At 35.4% G+C, this 27,857-nt stretch overlaps 1 protein-coding gene across 6 annotated transcripts; it reads right to left on the minus strand.

The window, feature by feature from the left end:
• Positions 1–967: 967 nt before the first annotated feature.
• On the minus strand, positions 968–27,663 carry LOC114533477 (ETS-related transcription factor Elf-4-like). Of its 6 annotated transcripts, XM_028555000.1 has the most exons (5): positions 27,524–27,663; positions 27,261–27,344; positions 26,949–27,101; positions 14,020–14,276; positions 2,379–3,048 (listed from the first exon to the last, which is right to left on the minus strand). In XM_028555000.1, the coding sequence occupies exons 1-5, from the start codon at positions 27,564–27,566 to the stop codon at positions 2,587–2,589; spliced, it is 999 nt and encodes a 332-aa protein (XP_028410801.1). In that variant the 5' UTR covers positions 27,567–27,663; the 3' UTR covers positions 2,379–2,586. The 6 variants fall into 6 exon arrangements, with proteins under 6 accessions (XP_028410806.1, XP_028410801.1, XP_028410803.1 ...); XM_028555005.1 differs by lacking the exons at positions 2,379–3,048; positions 14,020–14,276 and adding an exon at positions 968–1,041; XM_028555004.1 differs by lacking the exons at positions 2,379–3,048; positions 14,020–14,276 and adding an exon at positions 22,756–23,563.
• Positions 27,664–27,857: the final 194 nt, after the last annotated feature.

The raw sequence follows: 27,857 nt of genomic DNA on the forward strand, positions 1-27,857 counted from the left end.
CATTCTTGTAAATATTCAAAATGAGCTCATAGAATTCGAAAGGATACATGTTCCGGTAGTTTTCAGGTCAGTGAGAGATTCGTATCTGACGTAATATTGATTAGTTGATGTTTAAAAGTCTTAATTCGAAGGCCATAAAGTGTATATGTATATTATATTTTTGAGCTCGTGTTGATCTCGACAAAAGTATGATGTGCTCTAGCCTGCGCACAGACGTAATGTACACGTATTTTACGTGTACATTACGTCTGTGCGCAGGCTAGATGTGCCCTGGTTGTGATGTAGCTAACATACATATCTACAAGTATTCAAGAAGACTAGATGCGAACATTTTATTCCTTAGTGATTTGTAGAAAAAAACTAAGAGTGATAAAAAATAGGATGCATGAAGACGATCAGCATGCACTTTTCCTTAATACTCAAAACCCCAAGCATGAAAATATAATAGGCCAATATACCTCCCTGCCGTTTAACGCGGATAAACATATACCTATAGATAAAGTCAAATGATCATATTATGTGTGTAGATGCATACAATATATACAAATTAAATATTACTGACCTGAATTGGTTTTAACATTACCTCCGGATCTGCATGTTGTCCCTCGGTCTTGCTTTCTATACAATCGATTTGATTGTTATGGCCCAGTATATCCTGATTAGTTTATGCGGGTCCTATTACTTCCTATACGGAACACTAATTCATTAGTAATGAGGATGAGGAATACGTCGCGAACCACAAGATACGATATCTTCTATTACTAGTTTCATACAGGGTGTCTCAAAAACAAAAGAGTGTGTCGTATAATTCACTATATATGCATGGATGACAAGATTTATTTTTACATTAACGTTTTTACGTTTTTACAGAAAAAAAGGGATTTTCTTCATTTCTTGTTTTTCTGAGGCCCATGTTACACGATATCGGATTAGTTTTCGTGTCGGATGATTCGATATGCATATGGTACCGGATATGTCTTGGTTACCCGATAACGGATTGATTCAAAATTGCAATAAAATCGCGAACAATGAAGGGCAAGTCTAAAAAAAAGCGAAAAGTCTAAATAAAATATTCTCGTGTGCTGACAGCGAAGTAGAACTTCTTTTGTGGTCGTGGTACCCTTTGCAAGCTTTTGATGTCCATTTATTTTTCCACCAAGCATATTATATATACCGGATTAGAGCGGTTACATGCACAGATAAAGAAATATACCGGATAAATTTTTCATCCACCCGGCCACAGCGGAATGATTTTCATTCCTTGGAGCGTACTGAATTGCTGCATCCTCGTGTACTGCATCGTCTATCTGATATGGAAAGTAATCCGGTACGCTACTAACCCAGTATCCCGTTACTGCATGGGGCTTTAATTACAATACCTTTTCATGTCTCAATTATGGCTAGACTGAATGCCAAATAATCGTGCGTTTAAAATTGCTGGTCGAAGATAACATTAATTCCGGTAAATTCATTTGTTTTGCAATTAATTTGTTTGATTTCGATCACTATAATTTTCATTTTACAATTATGCGATCATTTCTTGGTCTTATGAAATAAGAAAAATTACGTATCATGCAGTGGTAAGCTACATATAAGCGCCCTTTCACTCACACGGATTGTTTTAATTCTTAATATCTTTCATCAATATAGATGATCGATGTTGTATAAATTGAATTATTATATTGCTTTTCAAAATCCTGTATCCTGATTGGTTGACGAGCGGTCCGTAAAACCCCATATCCGGACCGTGGTCCGTATATTCCGTATCTGGACCAATATCCCGGATGTCTCATGCAGTTAATTCAGCCATATAATAAACCGATTATTGGCCTTGCCTGTCCGATCTGTACTGTGAAATATCAGACCGACGTTTTTTAAGACTAAAAAGCCTCGTCTGATATTTCACAGTACAGACCTCACGCTCGGTCAATAATCAGTCAATATTCTGCAAAAAAGTCTGTTAATTTCATAGCCAAGTGCATGCATCAGCATCATGCAGTCATTAATTATAGAATATGACCGTTTTCTCCTAGATACTATATAGGTCTGTATAGGGATATATTTTATATGCTATATGTTTCTTCACAGTGCATACATTAAACCTACATTCATACGGGTTGCCATAAAACGTTGGCCCGGTACACGGATTAAAAAGTGGGTATCTTCAGTATAAGTTGGTCGAAATCATATGACACCCCCCCCCCAATTTGCCACGCCTTTGTGTATAAATTGAAGTTTTTGGTTTTAATAGAAATGCTGTATCTAGGATCAAATCTATAACTATAGAAGTCAATTTTGTCTAGATAACTAAGTTTAGTAGTGGTCGAGTTACTATGAGGGATTTTTTATAAGAGTTTATTTTTTAATTATTATGTTGCATTACAATAGTTGTATATTTACAATATATAGTTACATTTTAAAATTGTGTATGCTTTACTTTCGTAAATTGTGTACATATATATATATACCCTGGCCTAGGCGCCTTGTTTTAATAAATTATGTAAAAATCAATATCTTTGCATGCCTTAGCGTTCAGCAGAACAAGGCTCTTAGGGCATAAAAGGTTTTGAGTGGGTTTTTTCCCTTCTACCAACCCAATGTGTTTCCATTCTGGTACATTCCTAAATCACTGTCTTCATTGAAGACAAAGTCCATATTCTCAGTCATCTCTGTTAGGTCGGTATTAAGCAAGTCCGCTTGTAGCTCGTCCAAACTTTTTGTACTACTGTCACTTGACGAAGAATAATCAGACCAACTCTCGTCTCGCGGACGATCGTTGCATTTATCGAAGCGACCCTCGGTCTGTTCTTGTTTGTCAATGGTTCCCTCATGATTACAATCCATCTGAGAAACTGCTGCTAAACCGCAGTAGCCTTCGGCAACTCCACTATCATTTGTCAGTCTTTCACTACAGTTAGATTTTAAACCGTTTATTGATGTGTTAATAGGAGATGGTTTACTCATTACAGACCCCTTTACTTCCTGGTCACAACCTTCTGTTTCATATGGTATGGATAGAAATTGGTAAACGCCTTTATGTCCTTTAACCTGAAATATACAAAATTCACTTATTAGTTGTATGTAATATATACCAAAAATATGCTGTATATTGAATATATCAAAAGTCCGATATTATTAGTAACAGGACGTCTCAAGTCATCCAATCTAACTGAACGATCGCTTCTTTAACAGAAGTGTTACAATCACCATAATGCTTGATTATATCGCTTTTTAAAAGCTCGGAATACAAGTGAATTAGGAAAATAATATAAAACTGAGATAGGCCAAAATGGATATGCTGAACTATATATAATTCACGATTGGGACACACGAGAACAATTGAACGGAAAGACGGTCAGCTAGTACGTCGTCAGAATGTTTCCCGTTATTTATTATTTGCGGCGCCTGCATGGCATTGTCGCGGTTATAGTTGTACCACTGATATGCTTCACGATAGATTATTTTTGCGATCTGTGCAGTGGCGTACGGGGGACGATAATTGCAGGGCAGATATTCATATATTCATGTTGTGCAAAGTTAATTTCTTTTAAAATTCATTGTCTTTACAGGGCTGTAAACATGACTGATATATGAACATGTGCCTCACTTCACAATGCATACATTTCTACACATTATGAATATGGCAGGCGCAAACAATTGTTTAACGGTTACGGTGTAATTATATTTTTTATTCAGTCTTTGAATGGTAGAGGATTATGGCTGATTTAGGCAAAATTTCGTGGAACAATAGGATAGTCAATTAAGGCCGAAATGTTTAAGGCCCCAATTAGGTCGAAACATCGACGAAACATCGAGAATTAGGCAGTTGTTATACAACATTTGACAAGTATAGTTACAAGTAAGTATAAGAAAATAGTCTACTTGGTGGTTTTATAGCTTTTATGTAAAAAATTATTCATCAAACCTTTCTTAAGATTTTTGTTTTGTAATAATATCTCAGAGCTCTAAGAAGTTTCTTATCGTTCATAGTTGGGCGGTTTTTGACCGTGCCCCACAATGTTGCAATCTCGTGTGTATTATTGATTCGAAATTCTTTTATCTCTTTATTTGTCCATGTAATTAACGAACAGCATTCTGGATCTTGAAGCAAGCCATATAGAAATTCCCAGAGGTATACTGTGTATTGTCCGCTTTGCCATGGCTTTCTTACTTTTGCTAGAGGGAAAAAGGAATTTCATTGGACACAAAACACTTCAAAACCATTCTCTTATGTATGCATGGCTATTTCATATTATAATAGAAATACCATCATTACATTTAAAATGGTGAAAAAACTTATCCCATATTTTTTGGACACTTAGAATTTATCATTGTCATGCACTCTTCCATTGAACAATGCGTCTAGCTGTTCGCTATTAATATCACTATTTGACCAGTTCACTATAGGAATATAGTTTCATAGAGATACCTATTTCAAAGAGTAGATATTCTGACAATGTATATATCAGAAACACAGAATAAATGTATAGATTTTAATTATAGAATATTAAAAAGACCATATATAGTATAGGATTGGGACTAAACCAACTATAGAGTATATTGCTGATCAGTTGTAAATTCCTAAACAGCAGGGCATAAATTCGTATTTGTATTCGAATTTGATAAGCAAAATGAAGTAATGACCAAATTAGAATTGTTGCATAATAAACATATACATTTTATTTCATGAATTAAAGTTTCAAAAGTCTATAAAACTATTTCAATGCATTAGCCACTAAGTTATGATTGCAACTCAAGCACAATGGCTTAGAATTTTGGTGTGAATTATAGCTACATGCACTGTGGTTGTTAGCTATAGCCTATACGTCGGTTTAGTTATATTGACGTCTAATACGCTCTATGTATCGTCCTGTATCAAATATATTAACCATGCTATTGATAGCGACTCATCCTCGTTAACGTTTACTTTTTCTTGAATGTAACCTATATTTATATATTTGAATAATTTGACTCCCTTTTTTCGTAATGATCAAATATACAGAAATATTCATAATGGAGGTTAGATATCTAAAACATTGCTTATTAGACCTGGTCTAATAGACCTGGCTTATTAAGTCTGGATCACAATAGCATCTATTACATTTATTATATTTAGTGCACAACTTTGTCTTGGCAAAATCTAATGCTGTATGGAAATATACCTTATTTAATCCTAAGGAGGCTTTAGGCCTACAATATATAATAATATATAACCACTCGACTTACTGTTGTTAGCCATTCTTTCAGTCAGAACTGCAGGTTATACCAATACAAGTGTTTAACCTCGTATAAAATATAGCTATATTGAGGAGAAAGTATGTTTCTCCCCTATGAAATATCATCCCATATGACGTGTGGCTGGCCCGTCAGTTTCCGTGGGACCAAAAGATTCTTAGTTTATCGTACTATATATAATATATTCATAGCTTCCTTGACGTCGTTAGGGATAATTATATTTCGTCCATATATTGTGCCCACGGTTGTGTGGGCGACTTAATAAAGTTGTATACTTGTTGTCAAGACTACATTTAGTGAAGTTTTCAATGTTTCACACGAGAGAATGACATTGCCTTTTTACTATGTTTTTACTGTAGTATAGTAATGTTTATTTTAGTAACATGGACTGAAGAATAAGGACCGTCGTTAACAATATTAGTCAAGCACAAAGACAATGCCCAGTTTGTCAACAAGTGTCAACAAGTATAATAACAGGATAGGTTTTGGTTAAGTATTGACGTAATTTCGTGAATTCCTACAGGAAGCAGAACTGTATTAGATCTTATATTCCTAGATAATTATTCACACTTGCATGACCAAAGCAACTTCGCTCAATAATTATACATAGGTCAGCAGCAGGAATGATTTCGTTATGCGTATTATTCTTTCATATTATTATAACAGATATTTTGCCTTAAGGGAAGTGAGAGAACTACTCTCATGTCCCGTATAACTGGACAGAAACTACCAAAAAGGAATTCGTATATAAACAGGATTGAGTATATAGCTTAATTAAGACTGACATACTTCAGGTCCACCACATGCAGGTTCCACATATACCACTCAAAATATTTTAAAACCTCTGTGACTCTGACAATTGTAGTTCGCGAGTTTTGAACAAAAAACAGAAATCTTTTATTCGCTTTTTCATCTACCTTATGAAACGAAATGTTTCCGTTTAGACATTTCCTGTATAAGCATGCATTTAAGCAATTTGAAAATAGGGAAAAGCGTGTAATGGTGTCCTACAGTAGCATGTTAAACGAATGTATAAAAGTTATAGCTCTACGTATAATGCAGTTTTCAGACTTTAATATGGCGCCAACAGTTAAAATATGATTTCTTGTGAAGGCGAATAAATTTGGTTGGTATAGAGCCAGATATACATGCATATATCGTGGTGATTAGCCTAATTTTACAATATGCAACTTTTAAATTCAAGCTGAATTTACGTCCGAATTATTTCGGCATTTCTTTCAATCGGCATCTTTATTGCGAAAATCAGACGATAAAGGAATGAAATTTGTTCACTGCATGACTGATGGCGTGGTCAAATATCTTATAAACCTAGGCCAGTCACATCACGCGTGCGTATAGTAAGGCGTTGTATCAATATACCAATGACATCGGTACTCAAGTACTTTAACTTTAAAAATGCTATGCACTAAGTTATTTTCAATTACGTTAGATCCCCACTGCATTTCCCTATTACGCGGCTGCTATAGTGTTTTAGAAATTATTTTGCTTATTAGCCACATGGTATGTAACGGTAATCACCCAACGACAAGCTACAGGCATATGTGAACTATATGCTCTAGAATTAAGCTGAAATTTATAAATCTCTAATTAGTTTCAAAGTCCGAACTTACAACGTAACTTTATATCGCTCTTACTTTAGGGTATACTTGTTTGTATATATACTAGAGGTTCAAAGGGTCTTAATTTCGAGTGGAATTATACACACTTCAAATTCAAGCCAGGAACAATTGATGAAAAAATGAGTCAAATATCGGTCCTCCGGCAAGAATGAAACATACGCTTTTGCGATGCCGGTGCAATGCTCTTGCCACTGAGCTACAGAGGTAGCTGACAAGAGCAAGCGTGGTTAATGTGTATAGGATGGTAATGCCGAGAATAGGTGAGGGTAAATCAATTTATATTTTTTTCGGCTGATATTATTTTAAGGGCAATGAAAATTTTAATTTTAAGCTGTGTTCACCAGTTTATACAGACTGCTGTGTCAGTGTATACCCCCTTCAAATTAAATAGTTTTCTATATCTGTGGAATAGCCTTTGAATATATTTCACAAATGGTGAGATTATTAGTCTGTGTATAGTTAATTAAATTTCGTGGGGGTGGCATAACTATGTATAACTTTCACACCATTGTAATTTTCTGCTTTGTCATATTACTTGCATGCACTATTTTTGCAATGAAGGATATTTTTAGTATTTTTTTGTTCAAACCGTCATTGCACATAATAGTAATTTTAGTATTTTTAATTTATTACATTGATTCTGTATGGTCAGTTCTGACAAATTGATATAATTTTTTTGTTGAAATTCTGAATTAATGCCATATAGTGGAGAATTTCCTATATCTAAACGTATAGCTGTGAAGTCAATTAACTCTGCTTTGGGGGAAAGTAGAAGCCGTATGAAAGGGTAATTCTACATGTAACATTGAGATGTAAAATTTATTTATAACTAAATATAAAATGTATAAATACTTTACAGTCATGCACCTATATGGTAGAATTACATACTATTGAACACCAAAAATATAGCAAAACAGGGTCAGTTACTAAAACTCGTTAGTATTAACTCCATAGTTGATAGTTACATAAAAAAGACTTTATGAATCATCCAGTTATTAAAAAACATATCACAAATTCTATTTAAGAAGGTTTTCATTTGGCTAATATAAATTATAATGACAGTAAATGTTTAACTCTCTTATTTAACGTTAATCGATAGCTATATTCTAAAATACCAATGCATAAATATATAAAAAATAGAGAAGAAAAAGTAATTTACTAATACTGATTTATTTTGCTATTAATCGCATACATAGAAACTGGATCGTGCAACCTACCGAAGTATAAACAATAGCAAACATTGTATATAAAAATTTATACGGCTTACTTGTTTCTTGTTTCTTTTGTTGTTGCGGTAACTTTGCTTGAGCCATAGTGTCCCGTTGTCTTGAATGTCAAAAGTTGTATGCAATATATGTTTATCAGCATGGCATAGCTTCTGGTTTTATAATGGATGGTTGAAACTGCCGAATTTTAATGTATTCAAGTAGGGTTATGTCTATTGACGTAATTTTTAGGATTTCCGTCTAACAATGTGTGGGTAGGTCGTTCATGCCAATTTTTTTACCCTAACAAGTCGTTACTGCCCAAAAGTAATTCCTATGCTGACACACTGTTCCACTATCCCTTTGCGTCGATCATCTGTTTAGAGGGTAACTAAATCCATTCAGTGCAAAACCACCATGCATTCGATATTTTATTATACGATGCAGTGTAAGATTCGCGCAGTTATATCATTCTTGAAATTAGTCCAAAAAAAGGTGATTGTCCTCCAATGCAACGAATCTATATATTATCAAAATGGGAAATAATTTTGCTTGAGTTTTTCAACTTTAACAGGTTTTTGATTTAAAAAAAGGCAAATGACGATGTAGAGAATGCTTTGCTATTATATATTTATACATCTCATGAAATGCTGGTGCTTGTTTCAAATGATTATAGTTTGTGTGTTTCGCCTGCAAAATATTTTGACATTGATTTATCTTATTATATAAGACAGATTTTAAATTGCAATTTTTCGGTCAGTGCTGTGTAAGTGTGTCGCTGTACGGTTATTATGCATGATTCAAGTACTTTGTTTTTGTATATGCATGGGAAGATTTAACGATTAATTACCCCTCATTACCATATTCACAGTCGGAAGCTACTGGCGTTAGAAAAAACGTATACGACAACGTATCTATCTCTGAGCGTCTGATGATTTCGCTGACGACGAAGGCTAATTTATTGCATTAAGTAAAGTATGTATAGTAATAATTGAAGTAGTTTCTGGCCTAATTCGTTTTGTATTTTATCTTTAACATGGAAAATATTTATCAAGGATTGATAGGCGTAGTTCAAATTTGTATTCCACTACAAGCTACCTACATGAAGGAACATAAACCAATAAAAAATGCGATAATTTTACCAGATTAACCAATCAAAAGAACAAGTAGCAATGATGGTGACGGTGAAGTCTGAACATTGTTCTTTTTGAAGGGGTGAAGTTCTGAACTCTTTGAATTTCTCTTAATAGCATCATCTACACAGTATAAATTATAGACTCCAGTAAAGATGTACGTAACTTTGTAGCTAAGGCACTTCATTTTGCATGTTGAGGAATCGAGGTTAGAATGCATATTTATTCTCTTTTTTTTTATAAATGGATCGATGATCCTCGTTCATGCTTTTAGTTAATTAGACTGTAAAAGCTGAATTTCTTCTACATGCTGCAACTGTTTCCTTTTAGTTTATCGAGGAAAAGAACTGAAACATGTTGATTTGTTCTACCTTTGTTCACATTTTTGATATTTTTTATATATAGAGAGAGGAGTAACATCCGTAATCTATGCATGCAATATGGACATACTCTCTTTTTTTTTTAAAAAGTAATGAAAGTAGAAAGACGAGTTTAGATTATTTTTTTTTTCAAATTACCAATTAAGATGGCATGGTATATTCTTTATTCATATTTAAATCATAATTTAGGCCTAAATATAGATTCAATTTTGAAGGGAAAAACAAAGATAATTATATAGCACTTGAGGAGTATGCGTTGGTGGCAGTCGGAAGGGCGATCTGAGTCAAAAAGGCCAAAGCGCCATATGAAATCAAAATATATAGATAAAATGTTCCTTCTTATTTTCCCTATATAGAGCAGTACATCATCATCCGCACAGCTTATTATTTGTTTTGTTCATTACTAAACATTCAATTTTCTATTTTATTCCTGTTATTTTTTTACTTTTGATTTTAAAGTAGCTACTATATGTATCCTACAAAGAAGTATGGAATGAGTAACTAAAAAATCGAATGACTTTAATTAACCACGCGTTAGACACTTTGAAGTCCCCTGTTTCGAGCGATGGATTGTAACATATCATTATAAGTTTAGCTGGTTCTTAAAGTGGAGGTCATGCAAGTCTGTTCTGCGCATAGGTTCTGCTCATAACAAGTGGAGGCCCTCTGATGTGAAAATTGCCTAAATTTCGCATGTTTCTTATTTTTTCTTAACATAAACTCTAGTTCATGTTAATTTAGAAGCATAATGAACCTATATAGTGTTAGATATTCAGACAGCACATCGTATTTTAAAAAATAGTGAAGTTCAAAATGTAAACAAACCTACGGACTTGACTTCCACTTTAACTCTTTAGATAGGCTAATTAAAGTACGTAGCCTATATAGATGTTTATTCAATATTTTTATTTAGTAATTTGAGTGCTTAAAACTACAATACTAACTACTTACAACAAAGTGACGCCGCGTTTTCTTGCTGGCTAGTTAGAGCCGTCCCACGTTCGTGTGGTTGTATGCGCATTTCGCGTAGGTCGTTAAGATGAAGAGAGAGGGGAAAAAAGAGAAAAAAAAATTAAAAAAGAAGCATGATTATTGAAGTAAAGAACAGGCGGTCGAAAAGTAGTGTTCAGCACTCGAATTGTTAAATAAAATATTGTGGTTACGTTCTGTGAAAACCTAGAGACGTAGTATAACTATATATTGCATCAGTGTTTCCTACATGACTTTATTCATGATGACATAAAACGTAGTGAAGATGCAGAATAGCTTGGGCATTTGGTCAGGGTGCCGAGAAACAAGTCTTGATTTTTCCAAGATATATGGAGGGGAAAACACGCGAACAAAATTGAGCTGGAATATACAATAAGGGAGTCACCTGCATGTATAAGACCATGCATGCGTCGTCATTAATACGTAAAAGAAGTAAAACGTTATACATAATATTCAATATCCAACGAAAACAAGCCCATATATGTATCTCACATGAAAGCTTATGTTTTTTCATCAATTAAGTCTTCGTTCAAGTAGGAAATCCTTTAGTGTCGTCCAACAACCCACCATTGAGAGAGCCAATATAATATAGAAGTGATAACCCTTAAAAATGGGCTGAGAGTTCACCTGGAAGTCGTCTAACATCAAGCATTCTTTCATATCGTGAAGTCTTTATTTATATCATCGAGTATACATAAGCACCGGAAAAATCTTCAGATTTAAATCTCATTAGAGGTTAGTTTACGTGATAAAAAATAGAGTTGTTATGATCTTAACTTGAGGTGGCCTATGTGAAGAAGACCCGGAACGGCAAAGAATATCAATAGCAGAATTAAAATCGAATACCGTATTAAGATAACTATATATAACTATATATATCATCGCTGATCCCGCCTCGATGATCACAACAGGCAAACAACAAAGCAAAAAACGCGAGGCCTCACAAAATGGTATATGAGTTCGCGTAATTATATTGAGATGAGGAAGTGAGAGTAGAGAAGGATAGCGGTGCTATACGCGGATTATGATTGGTCAGATTGGGCTAGGTTTGCGTGGGTTTTGCGTATACTATCTCTTTCATGATGATGTTTGATGATTCAAAGTAAGTCTTGACAGACTTCATCATACGATTTCATGAAAGGACGTTATGATAATCTTCTGCATGGACCCGACCCTTCCCGTCCTCACATTTAATCTTTGGCTCGCGACTCTAATGGTATTATTATGTTGTATTTTTCCCACAGTGCTCATGAGATTAATTAATTATTGTAACTTCTACTGTATACTTACCGTATTTTATTTTCTCAAGTTCTTTCCGCATTCAACATACCTTTCCCAAAAAAAGGATGTTTAAATTTACGCAATGCTTCAATTCTATACCGATAAAAAGGTCAATATTGGGTTTACTTATATCAATAATTAAGTATAACTAATTTATAAGTAAATTAGCTTGTATGGTTATTTGATTTCACCATGCAAAATTACAAGAATATTATAACTAATTTATCCTTGAATTGGATTATACAGTACTCTGTAATTAATATTCCGTATACCCAGAGAGCCTTAATTATAGGTTCTATTTTATGTATGATTTATGAAGTTGTTACTCGGCCTTTCGTTTACACGCGGCTTTGAGTACGAGAAGAAATAACATCTGAAGACTGAAAGTAAATACTAAACCTAAAGTCCAGCTTATACGAGGTAGCGAGAACCTAAGTGGGGTCAGGCCGCCAGTGGGACTCGAGACGAGGTTCGTGCTAAACATTCTGTGTCGGATTTTCTGGCATTCATGATGGACAATTTCTACGGGCAAGTTCACATACAGATGTTTTGCATTATTGACGGCATATAACAATGATTCACTTCATTATCTCAGGAGAGACCCATAATTTTACCAGGGGGCGCTGGCCCTCCTGCCCCGCCCTAGCACCTCTGCAATGACCCCAATCTCACCTTGCCCTTATAGATATGTTTGTATAATATTTTTTGTCCTGTGTTTATATGAAAGCAGAAATATTATGTTCCTTTTGGATGGGATGTTGTGGCTTGACTCCAATTATATCCTTTGTTAAAAATATAATAATGTGGCGATGATAGAGTAATGTAGTATAATTGTTAAAAGTAGAATATGACTTCTAAAGTAATGTGGTAACCACATTTACCAATTCTAAATTTCTCGACTGAAGAAAGCAGCGTGCATGTTGATACACTCACTAGAGCTTCTCTCATTCCTAAGCAACTGACTTCTCTTTTAGTATTAAAGAATGAAAAACGAAGTAATAAACATTATTTAGAACATGATCTAGATTTATCCTTAAAAATATCTTTTTTTGAAGACATGTAGTTAACTTTTGACAATAGTGACAAAAGTGCTTAATTTGGGCTATTTTGGCATTAACGACCATTCAACTCCCCAAATTGTAGTTACGTGTTTTTTGCAACTGGTCTAGAAAACGTCTATGCATGGTTCCCTTAGAAAGATACCTTTTAGACCACTTTTTAAGTTACAAAGCAAATTGCACTGTGATAATATTATTGAAGCGTCTTGTTTACATCCTGTTTCATCAATGCGATTGCCAGATGGAGCCGATGATCCGGTGAGATTTTATGGCGTGCATGGGGAAACAATCTGTGCATGCATGAGCCAAAATGTTTTACGTCACGCGCAGCGGTGATTAAAAAATGTCGTCAGCAAGGGGTTAATCGAACTCGTGCGTTTAAACAAAATTATCACATGCACAGCTTGTTGAAAACATACGATATAAATATGGAATCATTAAGTTCCGTTTAGTATCAATGATAGTTCCCTCTTTCAGAGATAAAAAAATGTTCCGTTTCATATTTTCCTGGAAATCAACCTTCACGGTATTTTAAGGCTGCTTTCCATTTATACGCGTTTTTTAAACGCACGTACACGTACGGAAAATTTTAAATGCTTTTAAATTTTTTTTGTTTAACATCTAGGTCAACTAATGCATAGTAAAATATGCAGAAAACTAAGTTCCTTCGATTTATTCACTTAGTTTTTTCAAAGGTAACATGTGTAAAGATTTAGACTTTTACGTGCGTGTACGTGCGTATGAAAAACGCCTTTAGTGGAAAACAGCCTTTATCCACATGGATGCATGCTGGTTTTCAGTGTTTTCACTTTAATAGCAATATAATTAATAACTGAATTCCTAAACCATGATTGATCCGAATGTGCCTCGAAGAACATGCAGAAAACAAAAAATTTCTTCAGCTATGGCTGGCTTCTGATGAGTTTGCATGTGGGAACTCTTGGGAATCGAGAACAAACAATAATAAAATAAAAGCTGCGAAACAAGCCACGTTTCGATATTCATTGATCAGGATTTCTCCCTTCCAGAACGCAATAATCGGTCTGAATAGTTAGGTTTCTCTTTCACATAATAAAATATTAAGAAATATAGTTTACCTTCTTTAGCATTCCTCTTTCGTAATACGTCCTCATCGCTCTGAAAAGTTTGTTCTTGTCCATTTTAGGTCTATTTTTAACAGTTCCCCATAATTTTGCCAGTTCTTCACTATTTTTTAATTCAAAAAATCCCTCATGTTTGTTGGTCCAAGCTATAACTGAAGAACACTCATCATCTTCCAAAAGACCAAAGAGAAACTCCCAGAGATATATTGACTTCCTTGGGGCAGATCGCGAATTTCGTCTTTTTTTGGGTGCTGTAGGTAGAAAGTGAAACGATTAATTTAATGGATGCACTCTAGATTACCATATTTTCCGGCGATGAGATAAATGACATTAATTAAAAATCAATATGAATGGTTCGTTATATAGCATAATGTATAGCGTTATAAGCGTGCTTGAAAAATTATTGCCGAATGACATAAATGTCATGATATGGCAGACATGCCTATTAAAACGATATGCATTATGCTAAAACGAACAATTCTTCTTGATTCTGTAGGGTATGGACCGTATGGTATGGCATAGTATGGTATAGTATCAGTATGGTATAGTATAGTATGGTATAGTATGGTATAGTATGGACTGTATGGTATAGTATGGTATAGTATAGTATGTTATAGTATGGTGTATGATAAAGTATGCTATGGTATGCTATAGCACCATGCATATCACATCACTATATTCGCTGATGAGGTTGAGTTCCAAGATAAACAAAATGTGCAGTTTGCTAGCCTCAGAAATGAAAACATAATAGAATATGCTATGTTTATTTTTATAGTATTGCTATCTGCAGCAATATTTTGGGTCTAATGATGATGCTAAAACGGAAAAGTTATTCACATGAAATTCGCTCGATCAAAATCATGGTACAGTGCAGCATGGAATGCTGCGTGGGATCGTGAAGTATAATGAGGATGGTATGTTTGTGTCCACGAAGTTTCTGTTAGGTGCATGCACGTCGTTCTCGTTCTATGCGACCAAAACTGTCATTGTTGTATTGCAAAATATGATATAAAGGGGCTTGGAAACGACAAGAATGGTTAGAGGGAAACTTGTGTTCGCTAGCACTGAAGGTTCCTGTGTGGTGTGGAGAATATGCTCCACAAGAAAGCGTTAAAAGTCTTAAGTCTTAAAAACGCCCAGAAGATGCTCAAAAGATGTCCGTAAATATTGGATCAAAAATATGATCTAATAATCTTCTATAGTCTTAATCGAGCTGTTTCCTAATGATAAACTAAGTTAATCGGGGATTAGCTTAGAATTTTATAGCGGTTTTCATAAAATTAGCTCGCTGGACAGTTGCACCTGACCATATATACGACGAGAAGTTTTCAAAGACGCTGAGAAAGCCGCTATCAATTCAACTGGTGTAGAACGACGGTTCAGAGAGCCAAAAACGCGAGATTACATTCCCCTCAACTGCATGACAACGGATTTTTCGTTGTTTTCAATATTGTCAGAATGATATCAATTTCCTTTAATCCTATGCCTTTTTTAACATTTAGTTATACTTGTTACCTAAGTTGCACGCATGCTTTCCACTATAGATCGTATAAAACATCAAAATTTTACTGAGTTAGTCGTAAAAAGGTCACTAAAGACCGATGATTATATTACTACAATTTCCAAGGGCATGAATAGACTGAACAAAAAAAGACAAAAATAATGATATTATAGGCATAGCGTGAACTAGTTGGTTGCACGGATGCAGCTATTTGGAATAATACACATAAAAAAGATCCGTTATGAACAACTTCGATTATTTCTGATTTTAAAGGTCGCTTCATGCAGTGAATGATTTATCATGATATCACAATATCTTTTGGCATTATTTGCATGGCGGTTTATTTTTTCCCATGTTAACATACAATATATATATAGTTAAATTTATGCAGTGCCAAGTAAAGTTGCACCTAAGGGGCTCTTCATTGATTTTCTTCTAATACTCGTATTTGGTTAACTGATACTACAGTTTTAAGGGTGACGTCAACTTTATGTATTGTGTAGTATATAAAATATAGGAATTAATATCTTGCGATCCTTCCGGTCTATTGGATTCCAGCGAACAAATGGAGAAGTCATCATATATATAATTTGAATTTGAAAATTCATCCAAAGAATTTAATAAACATGTATATAACCTACTGAAATTAAATTATATATACAACTTGTGTATACTACATCGTACATATACGATAATATGTTTTTGACGACAATGTCATAAATTGTAGGTATATATGAAACCCAATATATTTAGATGATATGTGATATATTCGGAACACACGAATAATTAATTAAGGCACATACACAGGCTCAATATTTCCACCACTATATATTCCATCAATATCGACTGAATTGTGCCAAAATTAAAGGGAAATTAACGTATCGTCTATATCCAGCGTTTACAAACATGAAACACATTTTACACACATCACGGTTAACAGATGGGAAAACTTTTAACTTCTTGTTTTTTGTTTTGAACATGTAGGCAAAGTTTAAAATAACATTTCCTTTTCCTGGCGTGGATATACGCAGATTATGCTCACATGCACATTTCATTTCCATGACTCAGCCAAAAAAATACGAATATCTGTCATCTAATGTGGTCGTTTTGCGCGTTTCCCAGAGGCGTGGGATTATTATTCCGCATGATGAAACCGTTTATAACTTATGTTTTCACATCATTTATATTCTTTAAATTCGTTTGATATTTTTATCACAAAGCTTTCCAGGAAACCTTGGACAGTATATGATATAGATATTTTGGGTTATAACCTGGACTCGCACATATTAACAAAATCTAGCCTAGCTTATAATATCCGGTCCATCTTTAGTTCTAAACATTTATTGAGAAAGTTATGTGTTAATGATTGATTGTACAGTAAACATGTAGAGATTCGATTATATACATTGTGTTCGCCAAGGTATTAGGGAGTTTTATATTTGACTGCGACTCCCGCTACAGCTACGAGAGCTCCCTGTTATCCGACAGAGAATTTTAACATTTAAACTTGAATATGGCCTTTTACTCGCTACTTCATGAGTCATATAATTATAGGCAAATTCATCCATGCATATATAGATGTTCGCCGTCTACTATAGTCTATAACGTGTCATTTTTAGCTATTATATTTCATCGTTCCTTTGCCCCAAAAAACCAATCGCTATAGGTTTAGATGTTATTTTTAATCTGTGCATGTATATATGCAGTCATCAATATTGAATGTTTATAAAAGGGGACGTTTAAACAATTTTAAAGTCGTTATCGGTCATTTTTTATTTTATATCCAATATTCAAAAGCTCTTGTTGATAATTTGTTACTATACAGCGCTGACATAACAAATCAACGAGATTTTTAATACTCCTACATGGGATACGTTTGACTTTTTATAAACAACTTCAAGCTTAGTCACAGATCAAAATCTCAAAACATTAACTTGTTTCGGACACAATAAATTTTTTTAAATAAATAAATTTTCTAGCATAATTCTTCTGGTAAAAGCCTTAATAATTAAAACTGAAATACCATTGAATTGTGAAGAAATTATAGTAAAGTAAAGTCTCGCGGGAAAAACTCACAAATTGTTTTGTAGACATTATATAATAATAATCGTATTTTGGTTAGAAAATATATTGCCTATTGATTGTAAACAAGATGTAAATCCTGCTTTGCATTCATTGTACAATTCATAATGTCTTCTACGTTTGATGCAATAGTGGTACACAAGCAAGCATGCACTATTTTTTATTCATCAGACATGATGGACTGTTCCATGTTGACTTGGTGCTCCAGTGTCAGTGTTTATTGTTCTACATTTTTCTACCTTTTGTATACAGTATGTTTGTTTTACAACATACTGACCCTGCATGGATTAAAAATAAAAACTAGAGAGTTCTATACTGTGAATCATGAAGGAATAAATACTGTATATATGGCACCATAAAATATTATGGTTGAAGTGAAATTTTACTGATCAGTGCCAGTGGTTTAGAGAATATAGCTATGTATGCGGTGCGTCTGAAAGGATGCATTTATACCAGGAATCTCGTAAAATTTTTGCTAGTTATAAAAACATCCACAATCAAAATGTAAGTATATATACATTATAGAGTATATATAACTGATTTGCCGATACTGATTATACAGTATATATATAACTGATTACGATTCCCTCCGTCTGTAGTTTCGCTGTGTAATTGACTGATGTAAATACATGTTGTATACGGTTAGTCGGGTTAATACTGCAGTCTGCACGATGTCTTTTATGTCAACCTCCCAAATTACCTAATATGCATGTCTATAGGTTCGGTAAAACTGACACTGTGATGCCTCTTACTTGCACCTCCTTATTCTCGCGTTCTATTCCCCTCCACATGTCATATATCCGGAGAAATTCGCCGAAAACATTGTTCCAATATTATCTCTTTGTACACATAATCAGATGTTGATATTATATTGTTATATGGGTAACTGCCAAACTAACTTGTGTTGAAATGGAACCATTTCTCGATTTGGTATGGAGACATAATTCAATGTACATTTTCCATGTGGGAGAAAATGATAAACTGCTTGAAAAGTTGTACATGTGCACGCCAAAAAATTTAAAACGCATCCTGCCGGCCAGTACAATAGTGTCAGTGATCACAAATATAAAAGATACATTATTCCATTATATTTTTGACGAATGCAAATGGCCTAGTTTATTTCAGTACGTACGTCCAGTGTACCGAAAAACGGTTCAAAATATTGTGACATAACTAGATGTACAATTTTTGTTGATACATATAATTGATTTATTATTACTATATAAATGTAATGCCAATGGCGGAAAGTAAAAATGACACATGTGATACAGAAAATTTTCTATCAATTGCATAAGCATAACAAAGAATAACTCGGCTTACCTTCGGCCATTTTTGAAACAATTGTCTTTGGAAAATAACTGGTGTGGCCTCCAGTGCTCTCCACTGTGTCTGAACGAATTTTCAGCATTTTGCTAGACTTCATTGCATGCATGAATATACATTTGCTGACCATGCATAACGCCGACGTAATAATTCAATTAATTGGGAACACATTCTTATTGTTCACTTGATTTACACGCACCACAAGTGTGGGGCACGATAATCTTTGGTTGAAATCTAACTCATTTTTAGCCTCCTTTCACGTTCCCACTATTGCTGTGTTTTTTATACCCAACAAATAACAGTCCCCGCATTCATTCTTAAAATTAATATGCAAAAATATTTGCATAAGATAAATTCGATCAGTTCTCAAAGGAAGTCGTGCTTCTGTAATTGCTTCCTATAATCGAAACCGGAATATCCGTTTACTGATTTAAAATTCTTCTTCCGTCCACCATTAGATTTCCTTGCATTCAAGTCTTCGATATTTTTCTTTGGAAAAACGCCATTTATATATATATGTACGTACATATATGTTATATATACAAACAGTTACACTTATGAACAAAGACTAAAGATAATTTAATTTAGTTTATGCTGCACACACATGCGTATATTCAGATAAAACTATAGAAACTAACTTTCGTATGGGTAGTTGAAAAACAACTAATACTAATTGGATGTATTCAATGAATTTCCGTTTCTTTATCCTGGCTGGAATTGACTCATCCTAAAAATATTCTGCTGAATATCCGTTTTTTGTAACGTATCGGATATACTGCTGAAGTTAGATAACATTGATTCCGGCTTCGATCGATCAACGAATTTCCTTTCCAAAAGACAATTAAATTGAAATATATCGAAGTGTTCTCAGTATCGTCTTATTATTTTAAATAGTTAGATGCCGTCATACAGAAGTGTTGCTTGACAGCTATAGGTCAGGGGGTATCGTCTATCTCATGCAGACTGATCCAGTGCTATCTCTTAGCTTTTTCAAGGAATTTCGATCGTTTTCTATCACTAGTCACAATAGGATAACATGATTAAAACCAAGGATTAGTGATTTAGCATCAAATATGGTATAACAACTACCTATAAATAGACAAAACACTTCTCGACGTTTCGACCTGCATGAGGGCCTTCGTCAGGAGAGTTATAGTAGTTCAACTCTCCTGACGAAGGCCCTCAGGTCGAAACGTCGAGAAGTGTTTTGTCTATTTAGGCAGTTGTTATACCATATTTGATGCTAATTAAGTTGTTTGAAGACGCTAGCTGCCACGCTGCTCCCTGGTTATACAAGGATTAGTAATGTTGAACATGTGTGGATTTCTGCAAAATATCGAGCAGATAAGCGTAATGCGTTATTTATATGATCGCTAATTCAAAAGCTTTATAAACAGAGGAATTATAGTGCATCATGATATACACTAGATACTATACACCTGGCTATCCTTTAATTATCAACGCATATATTTCAATTTCATGCACACGTATATTTTTTAAATATATATACGCTACTATAAACAGTCCATCATGCTTTGTATTGCTTGTGCATGCAAGACATGCAGCAAGGTATGTTATACACAAGACGATTATCTGGCAACGCAAAATTGCCATCACATTCATCTCGTGCAAGCAAATGTTAGATAAGGACGTATCATTGTGTAGAGAAATTCATTGCATGGAAGCTTGCAGAACACTTAACATTGCTGTTGTTATTTTCCTTACTAAACATACAGACTTGGTAACAAAAGAATTATTCAAGTATACGTCAGGATTATAGCACAATTTTTTCTAAGGTGATCCCATTTTCATAAACATAATCTTTATCATGTAAGGTAAAGGAAGTTGTATCTGATTTATTGTTTCCCTTTATCGATTTATGAGTAAATAACTGCCGAACAAATAAAACATGAAGATTAAAAGCTATAAAGCGCCATTTATTAAGATATATTAAGTATATTATAGATATGGATTATCTTTTTTGTGTCAATGACTTGTCGTCTCTTTATAAGTGAAATTCAGAAAACGTTGCTGATCTCATGGCAAATTATAGTTGGACTGAATTGTCCTCATGAAGACTGAGCTTCGGTTAGATCAATCACCTGCAACCGCCGCTTGCATATATAGAGTTTATGAAGTGGCTGATGTTTTCAGTACCTTCTCTTCGCAAAAAACATTGGTGTTTTAGAGTCTTAATTACATTTTAAAAAGTTGCTTCATCTTGGAGCATGGTTATAACCAGCGTAAACGTCCCTTGATTAATCACATCTCAAGGAGACGAAGACCCTTAGGTCGACACGTCGACCTTCTCTCTCTCTTGCATGTCATATATACAAACTGAATTTATTATACTTACTGAATTTGTGTGCTTCCTTATAGGTCTGCCATGTATCTGCATAATGGTGCTCCATTTGTAAAATATAGGTTATATCTGTACCTGTTGTTGATTTCACACATGCATGCATGCAGTGCTGCACTGTCGACGTTATTTGAATATACGATACAACGTCAACGGACGTTTTAGCATCTTCGTATATTTAGAGTCATACATATGCATGCTTGCATCGTCTAAGTAATTCTTGCTATAATTAAAAGAGTTGGATGATAGGATGTTAGTAAAACAAAGATCTTAATTCGCGTGTTTTTTTCTTTCTTTCCCGTGATTAATCAGAGTTCATAAAAATAACTTCTGTATATTTGTTTATTTTAACCTTACCGAAGGCCTAAAAGTTTGAAATTTAATCGGAAATGAGGATTGATGCAGAATATATCCCAGTTGACTGGCCAGTGCCATGTTTGGATCTGGCGGATGTTTTTTCATGTTTGCGTCGCGTGTATAGTTATCCTCCTACATTCACAATTACAGTCTATTGCATATGACGGGGAAAACCTTTATTAAATGCGCGGGATGAGAGAAAGGAAGGAATGCCCATGGCTCCAGGTTGTTCCTAATTCTTGACTCGCGTGACCGGAACTCTATTTCTACACTACATGGCGACGCAGATATAGTTGACAATATTGGACTCTTGCATGATATCCCTACAACATATACAGTACTGATATATGCATAGTATATTCGATACTGTATCCCATATAGTACTTTGAGCCTGGGCTGCCTTTGCGTTATTATATATCTACTCGTTCTATATAAACTTGTACATTTTAACTATAACAATAAACTGAAACAGAGATTTAATATAGTGGCGTTCTTCAGAAGTATATTTGTTGGAATAACAATGTCACTGTCTCTGTGTTATGTAAAGTGACACATAATAATTATGGTATGATACTTTTGTGATTCGGAAAGGTCGGTTTTATCAGGAGTTTTTTTCAGTGCAGTGCAGGTGTAGAAATAAAGGCCTGTCTCGATAATTAGCTAAAAATAGCAACAAAAAAAACAAACCTGACAGCTTGCAAGGCCAATTATTTCTAGGATATCCTGCTTTTTGTCTCCTCTTATTCACTCAAATAACATCGTGGGGATATCATGTAAATTAATCTTTGGAATGAACTTCCTGCATAGCTCATTACCATACTATATGTATGTAGTATGTATGTTTCAAACTTTATCATGTTAACCCCTTAAAAAGTATAGATTCAGCACATTTACTGTTGGTTCACCTTTTGGCGCATGATATTTTATGATATGTATAATTATCACAACAATAAAGTAATTAAACAACGAAGTAACCTCCGTAAAACAATTATGCGTATGCCTGCGTGCTGAATAGCATGCACGTGCACACATTATTCAATTTTACCCGATTACAAATTAATGCTGTAAAATTGACATTCAATAGGCCAACAATAGTATTTCAAAATTACTTTTTAAAATAGAGCTAATATTTTTTTGTAACTGAATGATACCAAGGTCGCAATGTGTTCTACTTTAGGATGTTGTAGCTGTTTTGAAAGATTCTTTATATTAATTAAGTACAATTAGAATAATATTATGCATTTCTAAGTGTTGTGAAAACGTGTTGGAATTCTATAGCAGATGTATAATTACCCCTTTGCTATTTCAAGAATTCGAAACTGCCAGTTGAGTGGGATGAAAAAAAGCCTGAACGTATATATTATAAATTGTAAAGACTTTACACGGACATGGTGGTGTTTTTTACTCATTTAGGCCTAGGTCAAACGTCGCTCTTTTCATCTGCCGAACCTCGTGCAGATGAGCTCAAACAAAGACTTTAATTATCGCATTGCGGTCAGTCGGTGCATGAAAAGAGCGACGTTTTGACCTAGGCCTTACTGTTTAACCTTGTTCAACACCGTAGTACTCAATGAAAAGATACTAACATCGTATTCAAATACTCTGTGTGGTTATTATTAAACCAAAAGTAACCAGTAACACAACAAACTTTTCTTTCCTTAGTTATTGTTGATACCGTTCCCGCTATATGATAAACCTATCAGCATGGCATATATTGAGGAATTAAAAACATATGATTTTATATGTCCACGGGAAGAATCCCACACAGTCTAACTTGAAGTAGCACTTGCTGCTGCTCATAATGGAGGCGTTGCCCCCAAGATGTGAACCTGAGACTTTCATGCAGCCTAACTTGAAGTAGCACTTGTATGTAGCGTCTGAAACTCCCTCACTGTAGGTCTTCAAATTTCCTATTCCTATATCAAAATTATTAACAGCCAAAAGGTTCAAGTTTGAAAACTGTTTGCTTACACAGCCAGCAACGAGAAACAGAGTAAACAAGAGCATGCAAATAAGTTAATAACATCGTTTCGGATCCATTTCTGGAAACAAGCGACACGGACGATGAGTTCACATGCATTTAACGTTTATGACAAGAAGCAGCCACAAGTCACAGTTTCCATCGCTAATATTCCTATTCGTGTCCTTATCTATTCAGGATCAACTGTAAACATCATCAATGAAGGAACATTTGAAGTTCTCAAGCAACATCGCAACGTAAAACTGGTGAAATCAAATGCTGGCGGCGCAAACAAACCACTGTCAGTCCTAGAACCATTCACGGCTACCATAGTCTATGATTCAACGTCAGCAACGGCAACATTTCAAGTTATCAGGGGAAATCAACGAAATTCTTACTGAGCCATAATACATCAACTATTCTCGGACTATTGAAAACATTTGTTAACAATGTGAACGCTAAACACTCCAACCCAAATATACAGCAAATCCTCAACAATCGCACATCATTGTTCCAACGCATCGGAAAGCTCAAAGGCAAAGAAGTAAAGTTAGAAATCGATGAAACGGTTGTCTCAGTATAGCCCAGCGTGCGCGAAGAATGCCCCATAGCAATGATAGCATGAAATCAAACGTGAATGAGAAGCTTAAAGAAATGCTTGAGCAGGACATTATCGAGAAAGCAAAAGGTGCTACACCATGGCTTTCGCCGCTCATTGCAGTTCGATGTTCATCTAGTTTTGGACATGCGAGTCCCAAATCAATCTTTTATAACATTCTAAATGAAATGCAAGGAGCAAAGGTATTCACAGAAGTCGACCTTTCTCAGGAATATTTGCCAATACCATTAGCCCCTGAATCCCGATATATCACAGCCTTCCCTTCCCAATGTTCATCCGCTGTCCCAAGAATAAATTTTTTTGGACACATTTTTTTGGACGATGCCAAGATCAACGCCGTCCTCACAGCACCATGTCCAAAGTGCGCAGCAGAAGTTCGGTCCTTTATCGGACTTACTAACTATATTGTTCTCGTTACATCGACAGCTACAGCAGTATTACGTACCCACTACGTCAGCTAACAAAAGCAAATTCCCAGTTTCAGTGGACTAAAACATGCATGATCAGACCGCCTTCGAAGAGCTGAAGACATCAGCTTTCCACTACAAACAGTGTACTACTTCGTTGAAATCGAATTGTACTTCCCAAAAGCCTTCGAACACAAGCAATCCTCCTAGCCCAGACCATGCACAAAATAACGCCTTTTCTCCAAGCTGTGGTGGCCAAAAATGGACGCGAAAGTGAAAGAACACATCAACAAATGTCACGACGTGGCAGTCCCGGGCAGTCCCTCTCGTCTGGAACTGGTCAAGCTTACAGAGCTCCCCCGAGCAAAAGATGGTCGTCTTTAGCCATAGACGTCTGTGGACCCTTTCCATCTGGTGAATACGTAGTCATACTTATCAAGTACTATTCTCGTTGGCCAGAAGCCCAGATCATGAAGTCCATAACATCACGAAACATCTTGGCGTGGCTCGACGACGTTTTCGCAACCCACGGATACCCAAAGCAGATCAAATCCGATAACGCTTCTTATTTTAAATCATCCGAATTCTATACAACATTGAAATCGTGGGGTGTTACCGTCAAGTATGTTACAGAATACTGGCCTCAAGCAAATGGACTCATAGAACGGTTCAACAGAGCCACTCCTCACGCTCACGGATCCACTGGAGAACACCATCGCAACTGCTAATGCAGCGAGAGTTGAAAACTAAACTACCATCGAGATCCCAAGTGATAAATTTACCACAATTTAACGACTTGGAAGTTCGACACACGGATGCACAGTCAAGGAAAAAGGGAAAGGAATACCGCAACTGCAAGAAGTTGCTTTAATTTCAAATTTTGTCTCGTGCCTTATATAATTCTATTATAACAAGGCAGCCATCTTTGATTGCGAAATCCTGGCATTATGAACGTTTATGGTAATTAATGTCCTGAATTTCTGGTTATGACGGATGGCAGATCGTGTTCAAAGACAAAGACGGAATAGTCCACCGACGAAGCTCGGCACATGTAGAGAAAGTCAAACACGAGGATCAAACTGATGAAGAAATTGACGACGACATGGTGCAACCATCAGCACCACGTCAACGCGAACCAGTAAAAGAAATACCACCACCTATCCCACCGAGAAGATCAACTCATATAATCGGAAACGCCAGAGTTCTACCAATCTGCATGGCTACAGCTAAGTTAAACACTAAACGATTAAAAACAAACGTTAATGCAAGAACTAGAAAGGGAGGAATGTAATATAGTTATTTATAAACATGATTGACGTCATCTTAATTAGTGGACTTCGAGAGGAGAAGTGGAAAAAAATAACAAAGTGGTAGAATAACATATTATATCATATTCTGTTTAACAAAGAAATAGTATATAGGCAAATATTACATTGCGCTGCATGCATACTGCCTAATAGGCATACTGTACTACGTCACAAGAACCGCTAGAGGCTATATCAAATAAAAATCTGTGATGTAACTGTAAAGCCGGTTTTCCACTAGCGATATTTTTCGCGCGAAGCAACTTTATTCCTTTGTATTTGAGCAATTTGTTCCAGATGGTTGCATTTGAGAGCTCTGGAACAAAAGTAAAATGTCGATTCGCGCGAAAAATATCGCTAGTGGAAAACCGGCTTAAGAGTCCACTCTCCTCCGCAGAAGCTTTGTGATTTTCGCAGGTGGTTTTGTTTTGGCTTTTGCGTTCTTCGCAGGCGGTTTTGTTTTGGGGTTAGTCGCGAGCTAGGCCGGCCAAAGGAATAGGGCGCGCGGGAAGCGGGCTGGTCGCAGGCTAGGGATGGGCGTGCGGGGAGCGACTGGAAGAGCGAAAATTGGGAAGCTACTATTCAATCATTGTACTGGTATATAAAATTTTTAGTATACACGTGGCTGATTGCTTTGATTTAACCATGACAATGTGTGTCTAATAATTGTTTTGATTACTTGACTTGCTTTATAGTTTTCCTATTATAAAAGGAATGTGACTATTTATATCCTTATGTACTGACTGCCTCCTGATGATGAGCCATTAGTCAAAAAATCAACAAGTATACCCCATCTGCTTCAGATGGTGATATTGCATTTTTAAAACAGTGGTGCATAATAATTTCCCCACAATGCTTGTGAACTGTTACAGCAGGCAAATTATGTAAGACCCAGTTTGGCACACAGGCTTGCAAAGATGTAGGCAGGGGGAGGCACCTTTCAGATTACTGGTATCCCGATTATACATTTCTATACATCCTCATTTATTGAAAAAAAAATACATAACTAACCTGTTGCTGATGTACAGCTGTCAGAACTTTGATGTATCTTAGCAATAGGTTCATTGTGTTGCTTGGACTCTGGAGTTAGGCTTTGCTTCTCAGAATGTTGCTCCTTCTTTGAAGTGCTTGTCATAGTCATAGCCACACAATCAAATTTTTCATCTACATGTATATACATTAATTTTGAAATGGCATAGTCAGTCAAAGCATACTGAACTACTTCAGATTTTTATAGCACATTCAACCTATAATATATCAGACATTTAAGTTATGGTATGTATCTAAATATACATGCTATTTCAGAACATACAACGCACACACCTGAAGAAAATGTACGGCTTTCGGTCGTGTCTGATGTAGGAAGAACGGCCTGTTGAAGAAGGCCGATATCTTTCTCGCCTTCATCTATATATAAATGATTAAAGAATCAAGTATTTTCCCATTTTCCTTGTGTATAAACCAACAAAATATGGCAGACAATATATACATAAACATGCGAAAATTATAATATGATATACGAGGCCAGGAATGCTATCAAAATACACCAAATGTCTACCAAAATACACCACATTTCTCACACGTACTGTCCAGGCTCATATCATGAAGAGAACGTTCAAGATCTTCCATATCGCTACCGTTTTCGGCTAGATTGCAGAATACCCGTCCACTAGACTTCTGTCACTGCGTAGCTATATTTTACGTGGCTACGCGGATACGCATCGCCACAGTTCAATGATATTTAAGAAATAGAAAACATTTTTGGTGTTTCTATACAGTTATAGAAACACGCGTGGGAGTTTGGGAGAACGAGAAATAATCAGTGGGAAAACGAGCCCGTAGGGCGAGTTTTTCCACGTTATTTCGAGTTCTCCCAAACTCCCACAAGTGTTTCTATAATTTATAGAAACACAGGAAAAA

The sequence above is a fragment of the Dendronephthya gigantea genome, unplaced genomic scaffold, assembly GCF_004324835.1.
Source record: "Dendronephthya gigantea isolate DGI-Jeju-01 unplaced genomic scaffold, DenGig_1.0 000092F, whole genome shotgun sequence".
Lineage (NCBI taxonomy): Eukaryota > Metazoa > Cnidaria > Anthozoa > Malacalcyonacea > Nephtheidae > Dendronephthya > Dendronephthya gigantea.

Coding starts and splice junctions, on each gene's coding strand:
- LOC114533477 (XM_028555000.1), bottom strand. CDS start 27,566: ATGGAAGATCTTGAACGTTCTCTTCATGATATGAGCCTGGACA. Junction 27,102..27,260: donor AAGCCGTACATTTTCTTCAG/GTGTGTGCGTTG, acceptor ATATACATGTAG/ATGAAAAATTTGATTGTGTG. Junction 14,277..26,948: donor CAGCTGTACATCAGCAACAG/GTTAGTTATGTA, acceptor TTCTACCTACAG/CACCCAAAAAAAGACGAAAT.